Here is a 25,888-nt window from a genome sequence, read left to right as displayed (position 1 = left end):
TTGTGCAAACCCACAGTTTCATCAGCTGTCCAGGTGGCTGGTCTCAGACAATCCCGCAGGTGAAGAAGCTGGATTTGGTGGTCCTGGGCTGGCGTGGTTACACGTGGTCTGCGGTTGTGGTCTGGACATTCCTGCAGTCAGCATGGCAATTGCACGCTCCCTCAACTTGAGACATCTTTGGCATTGTATTGTGTGACAAAACTGCACATTTGAGTGGACTTGTATTGTCCCCAGCAGAAGGTGTGCCTGTGTAATTGATCATGCAGTTTCTTTATATACTTTTCCACTTTTTTTTCCTAAACCCAAAAATATACATTAGACAACAATATACCAAAGTGACATTAACCTTACAAAACGCGAAAGTGATATGGCCATTCCACCCTATCAAAGGTCTTTTTGGGATTGAGGGAGAGGGCGACACTAGGTATTTTGTTTTTGTTAGCAAGGTGAATTATATCAAAGAACCTTCTGAGATGAATTATGAAGCCATTCTGATCTGGGTTGGCCAGCAGAGGGAGCAATGACTCCATTCTTTTAGATAGCATCATGGTGTCAGTTTACAGTCTGTATTAAGGAGAGGCAGTGGTCTATAGGAGGTGCACTTTAGCAGGTTTTTCCCCTTTCTTGTGAATTACTGTAATCACAGCTTTTGAGAGTTACTCTGGAAAGCAGTTGTCCTCCCCAACTTTTTAAAAGTACTTCCATAAGGTAGGGTACCAACAGGTCCTTTACATTTATGGAACTCTGGGGGGGAAGGCATCTCTGATAGATCATTGCTTGATGGGGCTGTATAGAGGTCCTCATACTTTTAAGAAATACTATCATTAATTTCAGTAGGGTTGAAAGATATTAGAGTTTAGTAAGAGTTTCCATAGCATTAATTGTCCTCTTACTTTCCTCCGCTTTCAGTTGCTATGCCAATAATTGTGTATTGTGTGCTTTCTCCAAATTTGTAGCAACACTGCTTTGATTTAGTAATGACCCTCTCATCTTTATACGTGTTCCAGGTATTATGTTTCAGTTTTTTATTTACCAAGAGCCTGTGTGGAAGAAAAAAATGTATAGCATTTTAAGATTCAAGGACATTTTAGTTCGGCCCCTTTTCTCTTCAACCCTTTAGTATAGGCAATGCTTTATCCCGTCAGATAGGCTTTCAATGCATCTCAAAGAACGAACCTGTCAGGAGCAGAGGGTTTGTTTGTCAAAGTAAGAATATTGATCTGCTCTTTGAATGTACAAAATTCAGGTTGTTTCAGGAGAGAATAATATAGTTTCCATCTATATACTCCATTTACCTTGGTAGGGATGGAGATTGATAATACCAGAGGAGAATGGTTACTAAGCTACCTGGGGAGGTATTCGGTATCTTTATGAAAAAGTTTTTGATTGCAGAAAAAGTTTATATGCATGTGTGGGTGTTAATGAAAAGAGTAGTCCCTATCCTGTGGGTGCATCTGTCTCCAGACGTCTAGTGAATTGAGATCCTTTATGAATGACAGGGTGAACTTGGCGGCTTTGGTAGGAGAGGGGTTATCAGAGTACATAACAAGAACTCTATCTAAACAAACATTTACATCTCCTTCAGCCAGTAGCCAGCCTGGTGGTGCTTGAGCAATCTGAAGGAATACATACGTTCTGAATAAACATATGGTCATCGAAGTTAGGAACATAAATATTCAATTGGGTCCAAGACTCCAAATATATATGCTCCTGCACCAAAACAAACCTGCTGATACAAAAGGATGTCTATTCATCAAATGTGAGAGGATGCAAAACGTTGTCCCACCCATTTCCTCTTTAATTTCTAATGTTTACTTGCTATAAGTTGTGTTTCTTGTAAGAACACAATGTCAGCCTTTAATTTCTTAAGGTCTGTATAGACTCTTTTCCTCTTAACCAGGCCGTTAAGACCTTTTTTTTTATATTGAAAGTGACCTATTCTAGTTGTTTAAGCGTGGGTTGGGTTTCGAATGTGTAACAGAATGGTAATCACTAATTAACTATCCACAATAAGGATTAGTCACAATAGTGGACTTTGCGGTTAGCCTTCAAAATAAAATTTTGTCAATGACTGTGATGCAAATGAATACATATGGTAGAATTATGCCATAATAGAATAGATCATTAATTTTCCAAAAATCTGTTGAAATCACACCGGATGTATTATACTTTAGAATTGCATTGGGGGCACAATTATTTCACTGTACAGCCTTGCCTATGGATTTTGGATCAATGACATGGGGTATCAGTCTACTCAGTGACACCCAGAGAACATTAGCATCGTAGCTCTTATTGCAAAACTCTCGAAAAACTGAATTAAGCTACATTTATTGTCAATCTATGTTTATTGAACACTATTCCCAAGGAAAAACAATACTACATGGATGTTTTCGAGTCTGGTAACTCTGAGGACATTGGGAAAAAATATCTTGGGTATTGAGTAAACTGATACCACATTTCATTGATCCCCAATCTTTAGGTAAAGCTGTAGAAAGCAATATGAATGTCAATACATACAATAGGCTGACTGGGGAGGTGATTTCCCACCGTCACAGTCCCGCGATAAGAGCTACAATGCTAATATTTGCATAAACTCTAAACAGTTGTTCTGTCTGTGTGTGTCACCGAGTAGACTGATACCCCATTTCACATTCCAACCTTATTTAACATGATCTAGTCTAAATATGGCATGATTTCACCAATTGTAACCTTCTGCATCACTTTCAAAGAGGTACTTTTATTTTGAAGGCTAACCACAAATTCCACTATTGTGGCTAGCTTCATATAATGTTAGCTTTGGGCAACAGGGTTAAGTAGCTGGCTAGCTATTTATTTTCATGAACTGAAGTTCAATTTCAATAGGCGAACAACAAGTAGTAGTTACCTAGCTAATACACTGCTCAAAAAAATAAAGGGAACACTAAAATAACACATCCTAGATCTGAATGAATGAAATATTCTTATTAAATACTTTTTTCTTTACATAGTTGAATGTGCTAACAACAAAATCGCACAAAAATTATCAATGGAAATCAAATTGATCAACCCATGGAGGTCTGGATTTGGAGATACACTCAAAATTAAAGTGGAAAACCACACTACAGGCTGATCCAACTTTGATGTAATGTCCTTAAAACAAGTCAAAATGAGGCTCATTAGTGTGTGTGGCCTTCACGTGCCTGTATGACTTCCCTACAACGCCTGGGCATGCTCCTGGTGAGGTGGCGGATGGTCTCCTGAGGGATCTCCTCCCGGACCTGGACTAAAGCATCTGCCAACTCCTGGACAGTCTGTGGTGCAACGTGGCGTTGGTGGATGGAGCGAGACATGATGTCCCAGATGCGCTCAATTTGATTCATGTCTGGGGAACGGGCGAGCCAGTCCATAGCATCAATGCCTTCCTCTTGCAGGAACTGCTGACACACTCCAGCCACATGAGGTCTAGCATTGTCTTGCATTAGGAGGAACCCAGGGCCAACCACACCAGCATATGGTCTCACAAGGGGTACCTAATGGCAGTCAGGCTACCTCTGGCGAGCACATGGAGGGCTGTGCGGCCCCACAAAGAAATGCCACCCCACACCATAACTGACCCACCACCAACCGGTCATGCTGGAGGATGTTGCAGGCAGCAGAACGTTCTCCACGGCGTCTCCAGACTGTCACGTCTGTCACCTGCTCAGTGTGAACCTGCTTTCATCTGTGAAGAGCACAGGGTGCCAGTGGCGAATTTGCCAATGTATGCACAACCCCCACCTGTGGACGTCAGGCCCTCATACCACCCTCATGGAGTCTGTTTCTGACCATTTGAGCACACATGCACATTTGTGGCCTGCTGGAGGTCATTTTGCAGGGCTATGGCAGTGCTCCTCCTGCTCCTCCTTGCACAAAGGCGGAGGTAGCGGTCCTGCTGATGGGTTGTTGCCCTCCTACGGCCTCCTCCATGTCTCCTGATGTACTGGCCTGTCTCCTGGTAGCGCCTCCATGCTCTGGACACTACGCTGACGTACACAGCAAACCTTCTTGCCACAGCTTGCATTGATGTGCCATCCTGGATGAGCTGCACTACCTGAGGCACTTGTGTGGGTTGTAGACTCTGTCTCATGCTACCACTAGTGAGAAAGCACCGCCAGCATTCAAAAGTGACCAAAACATCAGCCAGGAAGCATAGGAACTGAGAAGTGGTCTGTGGTCCCCACCTGCAGAACCACTCCTTTATTGGGGGTATCTTGCCTATAATTTCCACCTGTTGTCTATTCCATTTGCACAACAGCATGTGAAATTTATTGTCAATCAGTGTTGCTTCCTATGTGGACAGTTTGATTTCACAGAAGTGTGATTGACTTGGAGTTACATTGTGTTGTTTAAGTGTTCCCTTTTATTTTTTTTGAGCAGTGTAGTTACTCACAAGGATTCCTAAATCATTGCTAAGATTCGGGAAGTTTATACTCATCATTGTTTTCAGGCTGGTTGTATTGGTGCTAGCTAGGTACCAAGATAAAGTTAGCTAGCTACCCCAGAAGTTGCGGTCGAGCAAATAATGCTTTATTACCATTGCGGCATTGTAAACACATCATTTGTGGCCGGTGTTTGCTTGTTTGCAGACTTTTTTTGTACAGCTTTGACAGTGCTACTGGCGCTTGGCTTGCACGTGCAAATTCCGAACACACAACCTTCTATAATAGAACTGTGTTATTTGACGTGTTAAATTAAAAGTTTACTTAACGTGTCAAATAGTGTTATTGTGAAAGTGTTATTTGACGTGTATCTTTTTTTGACACGCAAAGACCCAAACGACATTCCATAGTATGTTATGAGCTAATAGCAGTGATGCTATTACTGTGTAACTCCGGTAGTGCAACATCTGAACAATAGTGCACTTGGTAAAGTTGGTGTGTACCAGTGCTCGAACAGTCGCGAAAGCCAACATCACCCACGACAGAGAACGGTTGATTGTCAAGGGCAATGAATTCCATTATCCTGGCGTTAATGGATTTCGTCTTTGAGTTGTCACGCTGAAATGTTCTTACTCTTTCAAATGACTGCTCAACTTGTTGACTGCTCAATCCACACAGCAGACATTGTGGGCTCTAGGTTAGGAATGCTGTTTTGCACGTGTAGTGCAACATTTTACGTGGCGTCATTACGTCATGTACCTACGTTTATATAGGTATGCAAGTCAGCTTTGACATTTTTTTTCACATCAGTGTTAACCTCTCTAGGGTATGTGGGACAATCGCGTCCCACCTGGCCAACATCCAGTGAGATTGCAGAGCGCCAAAGTCAAATACATAAATGCTCATTATAACAATTCAGAAAAGAATCAACTACTTTACATAGGTTTAAAGATTAACTTCTTGTGAATCTACCACTGTGTCAGATTTCAATAATGCTTTACGGCGAAAGCATACCTTACGATTATTTGAGAATATAGCCCATCAGACAAATCATTACAAACAGTAACCAGCCAAGAAGAAGAGTTACACAAGTCAGAAATAGAGAGAAAATGAATCACTGACCTTTGATGATCTTCATATGGTTGCACACAGAAGACATTAATTTATTCAATAAATGTTCCTTTTGTTCGATAGTCTCTTTATATTGTTGTGGAAATTTCCTGTATTACCAAATCATGAGAGAGCAAACCACAACAAACCTCTGACCACTAGAGCGTCTGCTAAATGACTTAAATGTATATGTAGTCAGAGTTATTATAAAGTCCATCTTTAATTATATGAGCTTCACCATAGCCCTGTGACTCTCAGATCAATTCGGTGTCTATAAATTAATTCTCTGAGAGTGCTTACAAAACAGTTCTTAGTATCATTTATAGCATCTCAACTCACATGACAAATAACAGCTCTTAGGAACATTACACAAAGGAAGATTTACTTGAAAGCGGAGTATCCCATAGCTAGATGGCATCAGCTATAAATTATTGTTCAGCTTGGTCTCCTAAACAAAGTTCTTATCTCGTTCTTGGTACCACTTAGGACCAAAACATTACCTCATCCAATAGCATATATCAAATGTCAATTCTAGATACTCCCATCAAAAATACAACCCCTCCTGGACAAGCTTACGGAGAGGAGTGACTGGCTCACAGACATTGTGGAGCCAACTAACTGGTTCCCCATTAATCACACCATCCCTTCACATGGTTTAGGAATAGTTACAGACACATTCACAGATAAGACAAACCTGACCTCTCCCCTCTCTGGGCCCCAAGTAACTGAGCCCTAGGAGAGAGGGGATAACTGAAAACTGCCAACAGTATTATCATTAAGAAGACATTCTAATGACCATTATCTCACGTAAGCATGATTATATGATTAAAACATCTTATTTATCAATGTTACCTAACTAATTCTGATTCTGCTACCACAATATCCAAAAACGTCCGTTTTGTTTGCGCGTTTTCTTCAGTAATCCACAGGCTCAAACGCAGTCACAACAGGCAGACAATTAATCAAAATAGTATCCGTGAAGTTCGTAGAAACATTTCAAACGATGTTCATAATCAATCCTCAGGTTGTTTTTAGCCTAAATAATCGATCATATTTCAACCGGACAATAACGTACATCATCAATATAAAAGGTAAACAAGAAAGGCACTCTCGGTCGCGCGCATGAAAAAGCTCTGTGACACGGCAGTGTCCACTCATTTGAACTGCTCTTACTCCCTCATTTTTCAGAATACTAGCCTGAAACCATTTCTAAAGGTTGTTGACATCTAGTGGAAGGCATAGGAACTGCCATTTGAGTCCTAAGTCAATGGATACTGTAATGGCATTGAATAGAAAACGTTCTTTAAAAAAAATCCTACTTCCTGAATGGGTCTTTGAGGTTTTCGCCTGCCAAATCAGTTCTGTTATACTCACAGACACTATTTTAATAGTTTTGGAAACTGTAGAGTGTTTTCTATCCAAATTACCAATTATATGCATATCCTATCTTCTGGGTCTGAGTTAGAAGGCAGTTTAATTTGGGCATGCTTTTCATCCAAAATTCCAAATGCTGCCCCCTACCCTAGAGAAGTTAAACTAGACATCGGCCGATACCAATGCTGGCATTTTTAGCTAATATGGTCCGATTCTGATATGTTCACTGATATATCGTGCATCCCTAGTTTCAACTTTAGCTTGAACACTGAAGCGACCTTTGTCTCTTTAGGAAGGAAACTACATATAACATTGAAAAATTGACATAAACCCATTGCATCCCGATTGTCGGACTAAAACAACAATCCCAACAACCAAACATGAAAACACTTGTAGAGCTACATTGATGCTAGCTTTCCATATTGCTCTTGCTAGCTAAACTGTGGATTCAACTAAAACCAAAATCTATGAGTTCTCTGTTGAAAACAAATGTTGTGAATACACATTTATGGCTGGAATTTGGAAATGTTAAAATCACCTCTGGCAGTGAAGATTACAGCCAAGGGTGTCATTGTGGGGGAAAACATGAATGATTCATGGGGCCCTATCCTGATAGACAAAAAAATCTCTGATGAAAATTAAAACATATAACCATAATCTGATCAGGCATCTCTACCCAACCATCCCGTTTGTCGTCCCCCCCCCCCCCCCCCGCCCCATAAAGTACATGTTTGGTCCCAAAAAAATACAGCTGATCAGACAGTTGCTCCGGGATGTAGCCTAAGCATTCACAAGAGATGACCACTATGCCCCCCTCAAAAAACAAAATTGGGTTTCCAGAAAATGAAAGAAAGACCGATGCAGATGTCTTTCAGGAAAAACTATTTACACTACAGTAAGTCAGAAAACGGAGAGATGTTGCAAAGAGACTGCCTTATTTATATTAAGAGTGTAAAGGCATATTACTTTTCATGTATTCTTTTTTTCTCATGAGCAAAGTAAACCATCACCCAGTTCTCCGAATATTAAGGATGGCTATAAGATATCATCAGTGAAATGGAGGAGAATGTATGGCAAACTACCAGAGCATGAACTGTTACTAGAAATTAAAACATCTGCAGCATACCATAACAACAAGCATACCATAACAACAGCTAGAGGTATAGACAGTCAGCTGCAGAAAGAAATCTAGTCAGAAAAGATGCAAACTATTACTCGGTTATATGTGATGCAACTCCAGACATTTCCCATACTGAGCAAAATGTATTATTGGTGAGACATGTACACAAAGGTAAAGTTCAGGGAACAGGTAAATGGAAAATAATTGAGTGTTTTCTTGAATTTGAAGACATTGCTAGAAAGACAGGCAGTGAAATTTCTGAAATGATTTTGAGTGCATTGGAAGGGCCTGGTATTGACAGCCCTGACCATGGCAATCTGCTATGATAATTGTGCAAATATGTCAGGAAAAGTGAAGGGAGTTCAAGCACACATACTGCAAAATAATCCACTGGCCACATACTCACCTTGTGCCTCCCATACTCTTATTCTTGTGGGTGTACATGCAGCTCAGTCGTGCCCAGAAGTATCAACTTTTGAATCATCTTCACAATCTGTTCAGTGCCAGACCAGAGTGATGGGCCATTCTCAAGGAAAATACTGTCTGCTGTCTTAACCGCCTTTCAGACACGCAATGGAGTGAGCATACTGCTGTGGTCCAACTAGTGGCAACTCATTACTGTCGATCATCAAGGCCCTAGACATGCTTCTTGCTGCCTGACAAACGAAGCAAAAGGTCTGAAAAGCTACTTCATGTCTTTCAAGGCAATCTTCCTGCTCACTTTCTGCGTAAAAGTTTTGCAGTATATTGAGAATTAGAAGCCTAATTCTTCAGTCAGGAATTATTTCTCTGGACACTGAAGCAGCTCACATTAAGGCACTACAGGAAGAAATACAGGCTCTGCATAATCAATGGGACACTGTTCTGGCAGAAGCCTCCATGGTGGCAAATGAAATGGGTGGATCTACTCAGCTTCACAGTGAACAGAGGAACCACCAGAAAAACATTATGTTTCCCTGATGAGACTGAAGATGACAGCAAATGAACAGATGTCAGACACTGGATTTTGTAACACACTGTTTTATGTGGCTCTGGATAGTATAATCAGAAATGTGGACATTGGGCTCCACACGATTGCAGCTACATGCGAGGAGTTTCACCAATACTTACATTTAGGAAAATGTGTATCTTGTGTATCTTTCCACGAATTGAGAAACAAGTACTCCAAATATCTCCCAGATGGATTTGAAAATGAAGTATGACATCTAAAGACATTATGGTGCCACTTTTTCAGATGGTCTTTCTCCTTTAGAGCTCCTAAATGCCATCCACAAGATGCAGCTATAGAGCCTTTTTTTGGAGAAGTGTGCATTACACTGCAAATCTTCTGTACAATGCCTGTAACAGTTAATGGAGGTGAACATGTCTTCAATAAGCTGAAACCTATAAAGAACTATCTAAGATGTACAATGTGCCAAGACGGGTTGAACAGCCTTGCCATCCTTCCAATTGAAAACCAGTTAGCTAGAAAATGTCATCTTTAAAGACATTATAAATTAGTTTGCTCACAAGAAGGCTCGACGCTGGGCTCTTGGTGCAGTGAAACCTCTTGAGTTTTTTTGTTTACAGGGAATAAATACAAGGACAAATGCCTGTTCTACCCAAGCCTGCCCGGGGATGGGCAAAAGACTGTTTCAGAGTATTATCTTCTATGGTTTATCTGCTGTTGAACTCAGGAATTCCCACATAATGTCTTGACACTACAGTTGCAGTTTCACAGATGCTTGTTCTCTGTAGGTACCACATTTATTCCTGCAGTCCACATAGTTCAGAATTTATTTTTATTTTGGTTATGTTATTTAGGCATATATTTAGGAATTATGCATAGTGCAGAAGAGGGTTAGCCTTGTTTAAGAATTGGTAATAAACTATTTCATCTGAAATATGGATCACTGGTCATTTCTAAATTAAAACTGACAACAATACCATATATTAAAAAATAAGTCACCAATTGTGTAGTTATTTATAATAAAGCATCATAAAAATCTCATGACACAGACAGCTTTTTGTTAACATTAGGAACCAAACAAATTTGCAATACTGTTAGTATAGGCAAAGGATGGAGGTGGAAACTAGAATCTGTACGATTGTAGTATAGTGCAGCAGAAGCTTATAGATAGTACATTTAATAACACATTGTACAGCATGTTATTTTAATCTGAAACATTCTGATTTCTATGTTTTTGGGTAAATCTCTTAAGAGCTTTGCACACCTCGATTGTACAATATTTGCTAATTTCTTCTTTAAAAAATCTTCTAGCTCTGTCAAGGTGGTTGTTGATCATTGCTAGACAGACATTTTCAAATCTTGCCATTGATTTTTCAAGCATAATTAGATCAAAACTGTAACTAGGCTACTGAGGAACATTCAATGTCATCTTGGTAAGCAACTCCAGTGTATATTTGCCCTTGTGTTCTAGGTTATTGTCCTGCTGAAAGGTGAATTTGTCTTCCACTGTCTGTTGGAAAGCAGACTGAACCAGGTTTTCCTCTAGGATTTTCAGTTTATTTTTATCCTAAAAAACTCCCCAGTCCTTTCCAATGACAAGCATATCCATCATTGCATGATCCAGCCATCACCATGCTTTAAAATATGAAGTGATACTTAGTGATGTTTTATTTGCCACACAATGCTTTGTACGCTTTTTTTATCTTGGTGCCTTATTGCAAACAGGATGCATGTTTTGGAATATTTTTTTATTCTGTATAGGCTTCCTTTTTTTCACTCTGTCATTAAGGTTAGTATTGTGGAGTAACTACAATGTTGTTGATCCACCCTCAGTTATCTCCCATCACAGCCATTAAACTGTAACTGTTTTAATGTCACCATTGGCCTCATGGTGAAATCCCTGAGCGGTTTCCTTCCTCTCCGGCAATTGAGTTAGGAAGGACGCCTGTATATTTATAGTGAATGGGTGTATTGATATAAAATGTCATTAATAATAACTTTACCATGCTCAAAAGGATATTCAATGTCTACTTGCTTTTTTTACCCATGTGCCTTTCTTTACGAAGCATTGGTAAACTTCCCTGTTCTTTGTGGTTGAATCTGTCTTTGAAATTCACTGCTCGACTCCGGTATCTTACAGATAATGAATGATGAATGAGGTAGTCATTCAAAAATCATGTTAAACACTATTGCACACAGAGTGAGATCATGCAACCAATTATTTCACTTGTTAAGCACCTTTTTACTCCTGAACTAATTTAGGCTTGTCATAACAAAGGGGTTTTAATTTTTAATTCCCCCCCAAAACCTGAAAACATAATTCCACTTTGACATTAGGGGTATTGTGTGTTGGCCAGTGACGACAAATATCTATTTGATCATGTTTAAGTTCAGGCTGTAACACAACAAAATGTGGAAAAAGTCGAGGGGTAGGAATACTTTCTGAAGGCACTGCACATGTAACAATTTTGATTTCCTCTTGTTTTTTTAAGATTATGACTTACAAATACCTGCAATAGTTTAGTAAGATACAGTAAGATAAAGTATAACCCCCCCCCAAATGTTTTCTTTTTAAGGTTAATTAGGTAGTATTATATAATTAATGTTTCCAACCTCTGAGCATGTAAACCATTCATCCAAAAACACTACTTATTTTTACTTATGAAGTTTGATCCATCTACTACTACATACCTGCAGGAGGAATTATTAAATATAGCACCTTCTAGTGAATACATTTTCATGCTTAGGTGAAGTTTTTTTTCTACAGAATGTGAACCAAAATTCGATTCATATGAGAATGCTACCGTTTATATACGGTAGCATTCTTTCATATTTGATGTCATTGGATTGATGTCTGAAATGGGTGTTTCAGGTCATTGGTTTCCCTCAACCAAGCAGATACACAAACTGCTATCTTAGTTCTCACAGTGCCACTTGGCAATGAAGTGCGTGTGTGCGTCAGTGGTGGTTCGGTCAGCTGTTTGTTCACCCGGTACCCGCCCGCAATTGCTATTAACCCATCCGTAACCACCCGACTATATGTGATAAAGTGAAAATCAAAGGCCAGCACTTGACCCTAACCTGAAAATATAGACCATGCACTGTAGACTACAGTCATAGATGGAATCATGTAGTAACCAAAAAAGTGTTTAACAAATCAACATATTTTAGATCCTTCAAAGTAGCCACCCTTCGCCTTGATGACAGCTTTGCACACTCTTGGCATTCTCTCAACCAGCTTCATGAGGTAGTCACCTGGATTGCTTTTCCAGCAGCCTTGAAGGACTTCCCACATATTCTGAGCATTTGCTGGCTGCTTTTCCTTCACTTTGCGGTCCAACTCATCCCAAACCATCCTCAATTGGGTTGAGGTTGGGTGATTGTGGAGGCCAGGTAATCTGATGCAGCACCCCATCGCTCTCCTTCTTGGTCAAATAGCCCCTACACAGCCTGGAGGTATGTTTTGGGTCTTTGTCCTGTTGAAAAACAATTGATAGTCCCACTAACCGCAAACCAGATGGGATGGAGCATTGCTGCAGAATGCTGTGGTAGCCATGCTGATTGTGTGCCTTGAATTCTAAATAAATCAGTGTCACCAGCAAAGCACCATCACACCACCTCCTTCATTCTTCACGGTGGGAACAACACATGCGGAGATCATCCTTTCACCTACTCTGCGTCACAAATACATGGTGGTTGGAACCAAAAATCTCCAATTTGGACTCATCAGACCAAAAGACAGATTTCCAACAGTCTTCTAATATCCATTGCTCATGTTTCTTGGCCCAAGTGAGTTTATTCTTATTGTTGTCCTAGTGGTTTCTTTGCAGCAATTTGACCATGAAGGCCTGATTCACACAGTCTCCTCTGAACAGTTGATGTTGATGTGTCTGTTACTTTAACTTTGTTAAGCATTTATTTGGGCTGCAATATGAGGTGCAGTTAATTGCCGATTTCTGAGGCTGGTAATTCTAATGAACTTATCTTATGCAGCAGAGATAACTCTGGGTCTTCCTTTCCTGTGGCGGTCCTCGTGAGAGCCAGTTTCGTCATAATGCTTGATGGGTTTTGCGACTACATTTGAAGAAACTCAAAGTTCTTGGAAATATTCCGGATTGACTAACCTTCATGTCTTAAAGTAATGATGGACTGTCGTTTCTCTTTGCTTATTTGAACACATTTAAGGAAAGAAATTCTACAAATTAACTTTTAACAAGGCACACCTGTTAATTAAAATTCATTCCAGGTAAGACTCCCTTATGAAGCTGGTTTAGAGAATGCAAAGCTGTCATCAAGGCAAAGGGTGGCTACTATGAAGAATCTCAAATATAAAATATATTTCAATTTGTTGGTTACTACATGTTTCCATGTGTCATTTCATAGTTTCGATGTCTTCACTATTATTCTACAATGGAAAAATGAGTAGGTGTCCTAACTCTCGACCGGTCCTGTATGTTTCTGCTTATTTCCGACATTTTGGTAGGATATTTGTTTATCAATTTCCTATAATTAGATACATGCAGCTTCTCTTCTGTCATATGATGCTCTAGAAGAAGTCCCATGTGGTTAAGTTGGTAGAGCATTTTAGTCATTTAGCACACTCTTACTCGGAGTGACTTGCAGTAGAGAGTGCATACATTTTCATACTTTTTTCATACATTTTCCAAATGACATCAGTTTGACCGGTTGAAAAGAAATAGAAAGCTGTGACCCAACATTCTGATAAGATGTCAGTTCGGCTTGCATGCATTGATGATGTGGTGGAAATGGGCTACTATCAGTTTTATGATGCTGGTAAAGATAGCACCTCTACAGAGGGTATCTAACTGCGCATTCACATTATCTCAAGATCCTGAAGGAGAACTCAAATCTCCACTCCTCTAGTCAAAATGTACATTTTGGTGTAGAATTTTACTGCAAGAAATGCTTAATTCTGCAGGAGTTAATATTAAGACTGTGAGAGGTTATAGACCTACAGTCAGTGTCCAGATTTCAGTTTCCATTTAACCCATCTGAACAGTATGCAACAGTAACCTTGACATGCCATCAGCTTATTTGAAGTCATCGCCTGGTGACTGTCGAATTTGTATAGCACCTCACAATCACACATAACATATGCACTGCCATCATCCTCTTTTGCCACCACCAACTCTTTCCCAAACATTACTTTTCTGGCTCTTTATTTTCAACTCTCCCATTTCGCAGCTATTTTCTTATTGAATTAAACTCAGACATTGTAATTTTTCCTTAGTGGATCTATTTTTTTCTGCCCGTTCCCAAAAGCATTTCGCGGTTTTGGCGTGCGTAACATTTAGGCTTTACAGAAAGCTTTCGCACTAATGCCAGACAGCCTAAAAATAATGAAAGAAAAACCTCAATGTTAGCCTATCAATATAAATTGCACAAGAATTGGTTTAAATGTATTGTTTTCCTTTATAATAACCTGCCCAACCCGTGTATACAGTGAGGCAAAAAAGTATTTAGTCAGCCACCAATTGTGCAAGTTCTGAAACTTAAAAAGATGAGAGGTCTGTAATTTTCATCATAGGTACACTTCAACTATGACAGATGAAATGAGGGGGAAAAATCCAGAAAATCACATTGTAGGATTTTTAATTAATTTATTTGCAAAGATCTAGGATCAGCTTACCCAATCCTATTAGTGGGGGAAAAGCAAAAAAGATCAGCGTCTAGATGTTTCTGAGTGAACTCCCTTTCTGCCCTCTCCAGGCTCGGCAGCGCCATGAAAGGTGGAGGAAGGGGTAAGGAGCCTCCGGTGGAGGTGAGCTGCAAGCGTCCCAAGCGCAAGTGTCTACAATGGCACCCGCTACTCTCCAAGAAGGCCCTGGACTTTTCGGAGGAGGAAGAGGAGGACGAAGAAGAACTAGAGAAGGTGACTGTCTTTTGCAGGTGTTGCGTTCAGTATGTATGTTTTGAAATGAAAGAGCATTTCCTATTGGGCAAGTTTAGATGGATAGTTTCGGGTTTCTACTGAACATAACTCTGGACATCTCTTGCTGCATTCCCACTTGCCTATTGCCCCATCAAACATTTACGACAGTCTATTGTTAGTTCACTGTATATTATGCAGTGACCTCTCACTTCAGTATAGAACCACCAGCCAAGGGCACTTTACCCCCTCTATGAAGTATCTCTCCCTGCCTGGCTGTGGGTGCAGAAATACCATGTTGAAAATATGATTTGAACATTTGAATTTCTAAAACACACATCATTTTGATAACTAAGTATGTAGTCTAGAAGTATTCACTTTCATTTTCTATGATATAATATGTTATGTTTTATGTTATGATATGTTTTTCTCAAATGTTGTGCACAAATGTGTTTACATCCCTGACAGGTATGGCATATCAAGAAGCTGATTAAACCGCATGCTTATTACACAGGTGCACCTTGTGGTGGGGACAATGCACTTTAAAATGTGGAGTATGCCACACAACACAATGCCACAGATGTCTCAAGTTTTGAGGTAGCGGGCAATTGGCATGCTGACTGCAGAAATGTCCACCAGAGCTGTTGCCAGAGAATTTAATGTTAATTTCTCTACCATAAGCTGCCTCCAATGTGGTTTTAGAGTATTTGGCAATACACCTAACCGGCCTAGCAACCGCAGACCACATGTAACCATGCCAGCCCAGAACCTCCACATCCGACTTGTTCACCTGTGGGATCGTCTGAGGGGGGTTTGGGGGGATGCTGAGGAGTATTTCTGTCTGTAATGATGCCCTTTTGTGGGGGGAAAAACTAATTCCGATTGGCTGGGCCTGGCTCCCCAGTGGGTGGGCCTATGCCCAGCTATGGCTGCACTCCTGCCCAGTCATGTGAAATCCATATGCCTTACTCTTAATTGACTAAAATGAAAATTGTTTTGATATTTTTGTTCAGTATAAAACACATTTCTGAATTACTTCCAAATTGATATCAAGCAATAACCATTGTTGTGATAATAATGGTGGTGGGGGTAGTGATGATGTAGATTAAAACATCTATCACTGATGCGTCTGTCCACAGGAGCCATTGTTGGTTAGGGAGACCCGGGGGCCGAAGGTGCCATGCGGGGGGCCCCCGGAGGGGGAAGAGGACTCTTCAGAGCAGCGGGCCCGCCGGCCCATGAATGCCTTCCTGCTTTTCTGCAAGCGCCACCGATCGCTGGTGAGGCAGGAACACCCTCGACTGGACAACCGCGGTGCCACCAAGATCCTGGCTGATTGGTGGGCCGTGCTGGAGCCCAAAGAGAAACAGAAGTACACTGACATGGCCAAGGAGGTGAGCATCACCAAAATCCCGTCCTGGAATTGTTAAACGTCTCTTATTCTCTTAGGGGCGAATTCTAACCAATTCAGTAAAATGTTCACTTAGTCTCCCCGTGATATCAATGCATGATGACTAAGTGAACATTTTCTTAAGATGCATGCTGACCAGACCGCTCGCTCACCATTGCGCATATGTTGATTTTGTCCATCCACATCAGATGCGATCAGGACACAACTATATTAATGTTGGAGACAAGTCAAAAAGCATTAAACATTTATGGCGATTTAGCTAGCTAGCTTGCTGTTGCTAGCTAGTTTTTCCTGGGATTTAAACATTGGGTTGTTATTTTACATGAAATGCACAAGGTACTCCACTCTGACAATTAATCCACAGATAAAAGGGTAAACAGAGTTTGTTTCTAGATAATTTCTTTCTGGCTTCTTCTTCTTTGGACTTTATATGGCGGTTGGCAACCAATTGTTAATTTTTTTTTGTATTTTTCACCCCTTTTTTTACTCCCCAATTTTGTGGTGTCCAATTGGTAGTAGTTAGTCTTGTTTCATCGCTGCAACTCCCGTATGGACTCTGGATAGGCGAAGGCCGAGAGCCATGCGTCCCCCGACACACAACCCAACCAAATCGCACTGCTTCTTGACACAATTCCCTTCCAACCCAGAATCAAGCCCCACCAATGTGTCACACCTGGCGACCGTGTCAGCGTGCACTACGCACGGTCCGCCACAGGAGTCGCTAGTGCGCGATGAGACAAGTGTATCTCCCTAACCCGGACGACGCTGGGCCAATTGTGCGCCGCCCCATGGGCCTCCTGGTCGCGGCCGACTGCGACAGAGCCTGGACTCGAACCCAGAATCACAGCTAGACCACTGCGTCACTCGGGAAGCCCTGCAACCAACTTTTAGGTGCATTACCACCAACTGAACTAGAGTGTGGACCTCAGTTCATCTTTCAATCACCCACGTGGGTATATGCTCCTAAAAACCAATGAGGAGAAGGGAGAGGTGGGACTTGCAGCTTGTGAAGCGTCACAAATAGAACCAAGTTCTATTTTAGCGCCTGTCTACGCAGACTCTCAGTGATGTGCGCAAGCAGTGTGGGTGCAATGATTGTACGTGTAAGCATATGTGTACATTTATTTTGCTGCGCATATGACACGAGCGGTGTGGTCAGCATGTTAGCGTTCACCCCTTACTGTTTCTCTAAGCAAACAATATCATTTGATTTAGAATTCAGATAGAATTAACCCTGAAGCTGATCAAGAGTTACAACACAGGATCACAATCAAACTCATTTGAAACTGGAGTGTTGTAGCCATACTAAGATATGTAAGACATGCATTATCTATCTTTCTAGTACCTTTTATCGGTCATGAAACTAAAGCGACAATGTATGCACACTACTGAATGAGTCTACCGTAGCTTGTTTTGGATTGTCTCTATGCAAATGAAGTCCAGCAAAATATGGAAGTTCTGTTATGTAACACTTCTTCAGCAGTGGCGGTCGGTGACTTTTAAGATTAGGGAGGACGATTGTTTTTGTTTTTTATGAGCATGATCTTATTTCTATTACAGCATATTGGATGGCTGGCATTTATATTCCATTCACCCAGCTCAATGTAGCATCGATAGGTTTAGGCTACTACATGATACTCAAATTTGCACCATACCAGTCATGAGGTTGCTACAAACTAGCCTACAAAGGAACATTTGTAACAGGTACACCAGTCGAGAGAAATTGGGAGTAATTAAGGTGACAGACAGTGACACATTTAATACCACCTTTCATACTCTTGGCTGATCTGGGGTGTAATCGCTAGTCCAACTAGTTACGTTTTGGAACTAAAACAAATTCAGGTAGATCCCTCCACATTTCATTCCATTTGCTTCCATATTTTTCAACAGAATCGTTAGAATGAATACACCCCTGATCACCTCTACACACAGTTCACTTTCATAGCAGCCACATACAGCATCATCACTTAGCTCATTGCATAGATGCGAAAAGAAATTATACACTCTTCTCTTACCTTTTCCCATTGCTTGTGGACTTCAGTGCACAACACAACAGCTGTCTGTGATCAGTCACAAAAACTTCCCCAAGCCAAACCTTCATACCATAACCGCTACACCGCCTACATTTTTGTCACCATAACGTTATAGTCAACAAAGTTTAACTATCGTGTTAGTAAACATCCAATCCATGTGCACAATCACACAGTACAGTGAGTGTACATTTAGTGGTTACACCGGCGGGCCCGGTGGCAATAAATGTATAAAACCAAAGCTTACCTTGACTTGGAAGAGTTGCTGTGTTGGACAGGCTAAGCCAACGAGCTAACATAAATTATATTTATCTCTCTGTGAGTCAGGTTGTTGAGTAACATTAGGCTAAATTAGCTGCTTTAACTCAGTAAATGAAAGGTAAAATATGAAGAAGAAAAACACAATGAAATATAGATAGCTCTCTCTCAGCTGCTTCAAAATGTTTTGAAGGAAGGGATATATTCAAAACTTTTCAATTATTGTCTTTCTCTCTCTTTGAGTCCACTACCGAACCACCACATTTAGTCAAGGCAATATGACTGGGAACATGGATGTGTACAGATCAGCTATGACCTCTGTAATGCAATCAGAGGCAAAATGACAATACAGGGTTTTCTCTATGCAAAAATTTAGTTGCTATTCAACAGCTCAGACAAGAGACATACAGTGGGGCAAAAAAAGTATTCAGTCAGCCACCAATTGTGCAAGTTCTCCCAGTTAAAAATACGAGAGCCCTGTAATTTTCATCATAGGTACACTTCAACTATGACAGACAAAATGAGAAGAAAAAAATCATTTTGTAGGAATTTTTATGAATTTATTTGCAAATTATGGTGGAAAATAAGTATTTGGTCACCTACAAACACGCAAGATTTCTGTCTCTCACAGACCTGTAACTACTTCTTTAAGAGGCTCCTCTGTCCTCCACTCGTTACCTGTATTAATGGCACCTGTTTGAACTTGTTATCAGTATAAAAGACACCTGTCCACAACCTCAAACGGTCACACTCCAAACTCCACTATGGCCAAGACCAAAGGGCTGTCAAAGGACACCAGAAACAAAATTGTAGACCTGCACCAGGCTGGGAAGACTGAATCTGCAATCGGCAAGCAGCTTGGTTTGAAGAAATCAACTGTGGGAGCAATTATTAGGAAATGGAAGACATACAAGACCACTGATAATCTCCCTCGATCTGGGGCTCCACGGGTCAAAATGATCACAAGAATGGTGAGCAAAAATCCCAGAACCACACGGGGGGACCTAGTGAATTACCTGCAGAGAGCTGGGAACAAAGTAACAAAGCCTACCATCAGGAACACAATCCGCCACCAGGGACTCAAATCCTGCAGTGCCAGACGTGTCCCCCTGCTTAAGCCAGTACATGTCCAGGCCCATCTGAAGTTTGCTAGAGAGCATTTGGATGATCCAGAAGAAGATTGGGAGAATGTCATATGGTCAGATGAAACCAAAATATAACTTTTTGGTAAAAACTCAACTTGTCTTGTTTGGACGACAAAGAATGCTGAGTTGCATCCAAATAACACCATACCTACTGTGACGCATGGGGGTGGAACATCATACTTTGGGGCTGTTTTTCTGCAAATGGACCAGGACGACTGATCCGTGTCATGGATGGGGCCATGTATCGTGAGATTTTGAGTGAAAACCTCCTTCCATCAGCAAGGGCATTGCAGATGAAACGTGGCTGGGTCTTCCAGCATGACAATGATCCCAAACAGGAGTGGCTTCGTAAGAAGCATTTCAAGGTCCTGGAGTGGCCTAGCCAGTCTCCAGATCTCAACCCCATAGAAAATCTTTGGAGGGAATTGAAAGTCCGTGTTGCCCAGCAACAGCCCCAAAACATCACTGCTCTAGAGGAGATCTGCATGGAGGAATGGGCCAAAATACCAGCAACAGTGTGTGAAAACCTTGTGAATACTTACAGAAAACGTTTGACCTCTGTCATTGCCAACAAAGGGTATATAACAAAGTATTGAGAAACTTTTGTTATTGACCAAATACTTATTTTCCACCATAATTTGCAAATAGATTCATTAAAAATCCTACAATGTGATTTTTGCCCCACTGTGTGTGTGTATGTATATATCTATATATATGTATATATATATCTATATATATGTGTATATATATCTATATATATGTGTATATATATCTATATATATGTATATATATATCTATATATATGTATATATATATCTATATATATGTATATATATGTATATATATATCTATATATATGTGTGTACCAGTCAAAAGTTTGGACACACCTACTCATTCAAGGGTCTTTGCACACTTGGAATTCTCTCAACCAGCTTTTTTATTTATTTTTATTTCAACTTTATTTAACCAGGTAGGCAAGTTGAACAAATTCTCATTTACAATTGCGACCTGGCCAAGATAAAGCAAAGCAGTTCGACACATACAACAACAGAGTTACACATGGAGTAAAACAAACATGCAGTCAATAATACAATAGAAAAATAAGTACATTTACAATGTAAGCAAGTGAGGTAAGATAAGGGAGGTAAAGGCAACAAAAAAAGGCCATGTTGGCGAAGTAAATATAATATAGCAAATAACACACGAATGGTCGATTTGCAGTGGAAGAATGCAAAATAGAAATAATGAGGTGCAAAGGAGAAAAATAAATAAATACAGTAGGGGAAGAGGTAGTTGTTTGGGCTAAATTATAGATGGGCTATGTACAGGTGCAGTAATCTGTGAGCTGCTCTGACAGCTGGTGCTTAAAGCTAGTGAGGGAGATAAGTGTTTCCAGTTTCAGAGATTTTTGTAGTTCGATCCAGTCATTGGCAGCAGAGAACTGGAAGGAGAGGCGCCAAAGGAGGAATTGGTTTTGGGGGTGACTAGAGAGATATACCTGCTAGAGCGCGTGCTACAGGTGGGAGATGCTATGGTGACCAGCGAGCTTAGATAAGGGGGGACTTTACCTAGCAGGGTCTTGTAGATGACCTGGAGCCAGTGGGTTTGGCGACGAGTATGAAGCGAGGGCCAGCCAACGAGAGCGTACAGGTCAGTGGTAGGTAGTATATGGGGCTTTGGTGACAAAATGGATGGCACTGTGATAGACTGCATCCAAATTATTGAGTAGGGTATTGGAGGCTATTATGTAAATGACATCGCCGAAGTCGAGGATCGGTAGGATGGTCAGTTTTACGAGGGTATGTTTGGAAGCAAATCAAATCAAATTGTATTTGTCACATACACATGGTTAGCAGATGTTAATGCGAGTGTAGCGAAATGCTTGTGCTTCTAGTTCCGACAATGCAGTAATAACCAACAAGTAATCTAACTAACAATTCCTAAACTACTGTCTTATACACAGTGTAAGGGGATAAAGAATATGTACATAAGGATATATGAATGAGTGATGGTACAGAGCAGCATAGGCAAGATACAGTAGATGGTATCGAGTACAGTATATACATATAAGATGAGTATGTAAACAAAGTGGCATAGTTAAAGTGGCTAGTGTTACATGTATTACATATGGATGCCGTCGATGATATAGAGTACAGTATATACGTATGCATATGAGATGAATAATGTAGGGTAAGTAACCTTATATAAGGTAGCATTGTTTAAAGTGGCTAGTGATATATTTACATTATTCCCATCAATTCCCATTATTAAAGTGGCTGGAGTTGTGTCAGTGTGTTGGCAGCGGCCACTCAATGTTAGTGGTGGCTGTTTAACAGTCTGATGGCCTTGAGATAGAAGCTGTTTTTCAGTCTCTCTGTCCCAACTTTGATGCACCTGTACTGACCTCGCCTTCTGGATGATAGCGGGGTGAACAGGCAGTGGCTCGGGTGGTTGATGTCCTTGATGATCTTTATGGCCTTCCTGTAACATCGGGTGGTGTAGGTGTCCTGGAGGGCAGGTAGTTTGCCCCCGGTGCTGCGTTGTGCAGACCTCACTACCCTCTGGAGAGCCTTACGGTTGAGGGCGGAGCAGTTGCCATACCAGGCGGTGATACAGCCCGCCAGGATGCTCTCGTTGAAGAGGCGCTGCTGCGCCTTCTTCACGATGCTGTCTGTGTGAGTGGACCAATTCAGTTTGTCTGTGATGTGTATGCCGAGGAACTTAAAACTTGCTACCCTCTCCACTACTGTTCCATCGATGTGGATGGGGGTGTTCCCTCTGCTGTTTCCTGAAGTCCACAATCATCTCCTTAGTTTTGTTGATGTTGAGTGTGAGGTTATTTTCCTGACACCACACTCCGAGGGCCCTCACCTCCTCCCTGTAGGCCGTCTCGTCGTTGTTGGTAATCAAGCCTACTACTGTTGTGTCGTCCGCATGAGTGAAGGATGCTTTGTTGCGAAATAGGAAGCCAATTATAGATTTCACTTTGGATTGGAGATGTTTGATGTGAGTCTGGAAAGAGAGTTTAGTCTAACCAGACACCTAAGTATTTGTAGTTGTCCACGTATTCTAAGTCAGAGCCGTCCAGAGTAGTGATGTTGGACCGGCGGATAGGTGCAGGTAGCGATCGGTTGAAGAGCATGCATTTAGTTTTACTTGTATTTAAGAGCAATTGGAGGCCACGGAAGGAGAGTTGTATGGCATTGAAGCTTCATGAGGAATGTAAGTCTATGGAAGGGGGTGAGAACCATGAGCCTCCTAGGTTTGTATTGGATTCAATGTACCCAGATGAGGTTGGAAAATCCCCTCTGGCTACCCTAGAAGGTGCTGTTAAGGCTACTGTAGACCATTGCAAAACAGTGTTTTTTTTCCATTAATTATTATTATTATTTTCACATTATTATTTGGTGACGTGTATACATGTATGTATTTGTGATGTATAATATTATTTCATGTTTATTATTATAGTTTAATCTATGTTTCACTATTTTTATCAAATTCACTGTGTAGGAAGGTCCTCCCCATCCTCCTCTGAGCCTCCACTGTGTTTTTCAGTATATGCAGCATTTTGCTATAGTATGTATTATTTCCTGTGTGCTTTTGCTGATAACCTTTCTGGCGTTATCGTTTTCCAGTACAAGGATGCCTTCATGAAGGCTAACCCGGGCTACAAGTGGTGCCCTGCCACCAACAAGCCAGTCAAGAGCCCCTGCCACACTGTCAGCAACACCCGCAATAAAGTGTGGTCCTTCCCTTCTAACTCCCCTAAGGGCTGTGCCACTGCCAAGAAACTGCCCCAGACTGACAGCACACCACAGCTTAATTTCGCCATGGCAGGTGCGTCAAGTTTCCATTTCTGGTAAAAAGGCTAATAAAATATGTCATGTCTCGGCATAGCTGCCACTAAATGAATGTCAAATTTGTAAAAATATATCCTAACTAGCTTTTATTTTGTGCCTTCCCAGATCCCACGAAGATGGGAGGCCTAAGCATGCTACTGTTGGCTGGGGAGCATGCCCTTACTGCCAGAGAGGTATGTCATGTCATATCCACTAAATCCTGGACTGTAGTGCAAAAATTAACCACCGGAGGACTTCAGAGGGTTATCTAAGGGTCTTTGAGACAATTTATGAAAAGGCCCAGTCTAGTCAATTTATCCTTGTTGTAGTACAATTTTAATCTAGAAATCATAGTTTTAGTGGAAATATATCTGAGGCACTTAAGTAATTCTCATGTGTTGTAAAAGCACTGTGAGATACAAATTTGAAGATCACATTATTCAAATGTTTATGCTGAATGTGTGAATTGAACCTCCACAGATTTCCTCCAGCTCATCACAATCTGGAGCCACAGATGTCACTAAGTACCCTGATAAATCCTCCCTATTCCAACTTGCTGAGGTAAAACCACCTGAAATGGGAATGTTTTCTCTTTAACCTCTTGTAACTATTACATAGGGCTGTTATGGCAAATATGCTCTGATACAACAGTTTATAGATTTTCCTAAATGCACATGTGTATCGAAAATAGCCTACATTAGATGTATTGTCTATTTGCATATAAATGGTTTGGTTTGCTCTTACAATACCCAACACATCACATAAAATTATACCATTCCCTTAAATGGTGGCACAAGGAAGTGAGGCTCATTCCTGTTTAAATGGGTCAGGCAACCCTCAATTGTGTCCCTTTTCAGATCTCTTCCAGCACGCGTCAGCCGAGTTTAATGGACACAGCTGGCAAAGGGAAGCCCTTGAGTTTGGGGGACCAGGCTGACGTGGGTATTCTCAGGGAAAGGCTTGTCTACACATGATTTAGCTCAATGTTATTGGCCTGTAACATTTTTATAGGCGATCTGCCAACTGCTAAGCATACTTGCATATTGTAATGCACTCTTTAAGTAGTTTGTTTTTAAACTAAGTGGGATATCTTCCCGCTTACTGAAATCCACAACAACAAAATTAAAATACTGACACTATTGGCTATTCCCAGTGCGGGTATGCCTTGTAAGGGAGGGCACAAATGAAAGCATTTACTCTCTAATAACCATACTATACTGTTTAGTACAAATATATACAAGTCACAAATATGAAAATGCATAAGCCCAGGATCTTATCCATTTTCTCATTCACCTTTTTCCTCAGATGTGGTCTGGAACCTCACAGCAGGGAAAGCCTGACGTACCCACTGCCAATGTCAAGTCCCCTCTTTTTCAACTGGCAGAGGTATAGTCATTACACTGTCTCAAGTCTGCCACTCCACACTACTACATACTCTATAATGCTGTTGTATTGTCTTTTATGATGTATTGTCTAATTCTCCTCTGTTGTGTATCAAAGCAGATGTCCTCTGATTCAAGCCAGTCGACTGCACCAGAGGGAAAGCAGTGTGGCCAGTCCGCTCTCTTCCAGCTTGCTGAGGTACTGCAGGCCCTCCCTCATTAAGGTTCCATTTAAGTCCATTTTGATACTATTGAACTCTTGAAATACCCTACAGTCGAAATGATTCATAGTTAGCTCCAGCACTTTCACATCGATGTGACTACTGAAATGTTAGTTTCATATCAAATTTTATTAGTCACATGTGCCGAATACAATGCGCCGAATTTCACCTTACAGTGAGTCCTGTGTGGCTCAGTTGGTAGAGCATGGCGCTTGCCATGCCAGAGTTGTGGGTTCGATTCTCACGGGGTGACCAGTTTGAAAAAATATGAAAATATGTCTGCACTCACTACTGTAAGTCGCTCTGGATAAGAGCGTCTGCTAAATGACGTAAATGTAAATGTAAATGCTTACTTACGAGCCCCTAACCAACAATGCAGTTTTTTTTAAATACGGATAAGAATAATAAATACAAGTAATTAAAAAGCAGCAGTAAAATAACATTAGCAATACTATATACAGGGGTGTACTGATACAGAATCAATAGGCGAGGGCACCGGTTATTTGAGGTAGTATGTACATGTAGGTAGGGTTATTAAAGTGACTATGCATAGATGACAACAGAGTAGCAGTGGTGCACTGCAAATAGTCTGTGTAGCCATTTGACTAGATGTTCAGGAGTCTTATGGCTTGGGGGTAGAAGACGTTTAGAAGCCTCTTGTTATTTTCCCTCTGGTTGCACATTTAACATGCTGATAGAAATGTGGTAAAACGTATTTAACGTTAAACGTATTTCCCTGTATTAAAGTCCCTGGCTACTAGG

The 25,888-nt window shown here is 40.9% G+C and overlaps 1 protein-coding gene across 6 annotated transcripts in view; it reads left to right on the top strand.

The window, feature by feature from the left end:
* The window catches only part of LOC124012361 (HMG box transcription factor BBX-like), a 43,265-nt gene that overhangs the window by 6,140 nt on the left and 11,237 nt on the right, over nucleotides 1-25,888 (top strand). For 5 of the 6 annotated variants that reach the window (XM_046325906.1, XM_046325932.1, XM_046325915.1 and 2 more), the window contains exons 3-10: nucleotides 14,681-14,843; nucleotides 15,980-16,234; nucleotides 23,320-23,521; nucleotides 23,650-23,717; nucleotides 24,004-24,084; nucleotides 24,381-24,461; nucleotides 24,829-24,909; nucleotides 25,024-25,104. In XM_046325906.1, coding sequence (XP_046181862.1) covers nucleotides 14,694-14,843; nucleotides 15,980-16,234; nucleotides 23,320-23,521; nucleotides 23,650-23,717; nucleotides 24,004-24,084; nucleotides 24,381-24,461; nucleotides 24,829-24,909; nucleotides 25,024-25,104 — 999 coding nt within the window. In that variant the 5' untranslated portion in view covers nucleotides 14,681-14,693. The remainder of the gene's footprint in view (nucleotides 1-14,680; nucleotides 14,844-15,979; nucleotides 16,235-23,319; nucleotides 23,522-23,649; nucleotides 23,718-24,003; nucleotides 24,085-24,380; nucleotides 24,462-24,828; nucleotides 24,910-25,023; nucleotides 25,105-25,888) is intronic. The other variant, XM_046325943.1, reaches the window with a different exon arrangement.

This window comes from Oncorhynchus gorbuscha, linkage group LG02 (genome assembly GCF_021184085.1).
Source record: "Oncorhynchus gorbuscha isolate QuinsamMale2020 ecotype Even-year linkage group LG02, OgorEven_v1.0, whole genome shotgun sequence".
Classification (NCBI taxonomy): Eukaryota; Metazoa; Chordata; class Actinopteri; order Salmoniformes; family Salmonidae; genus Oncorhynchus; species Oncorhynchus gorbuscha.
This window is presented reverse-complemented; position numbering and strand designations above follow the sequence as displayed.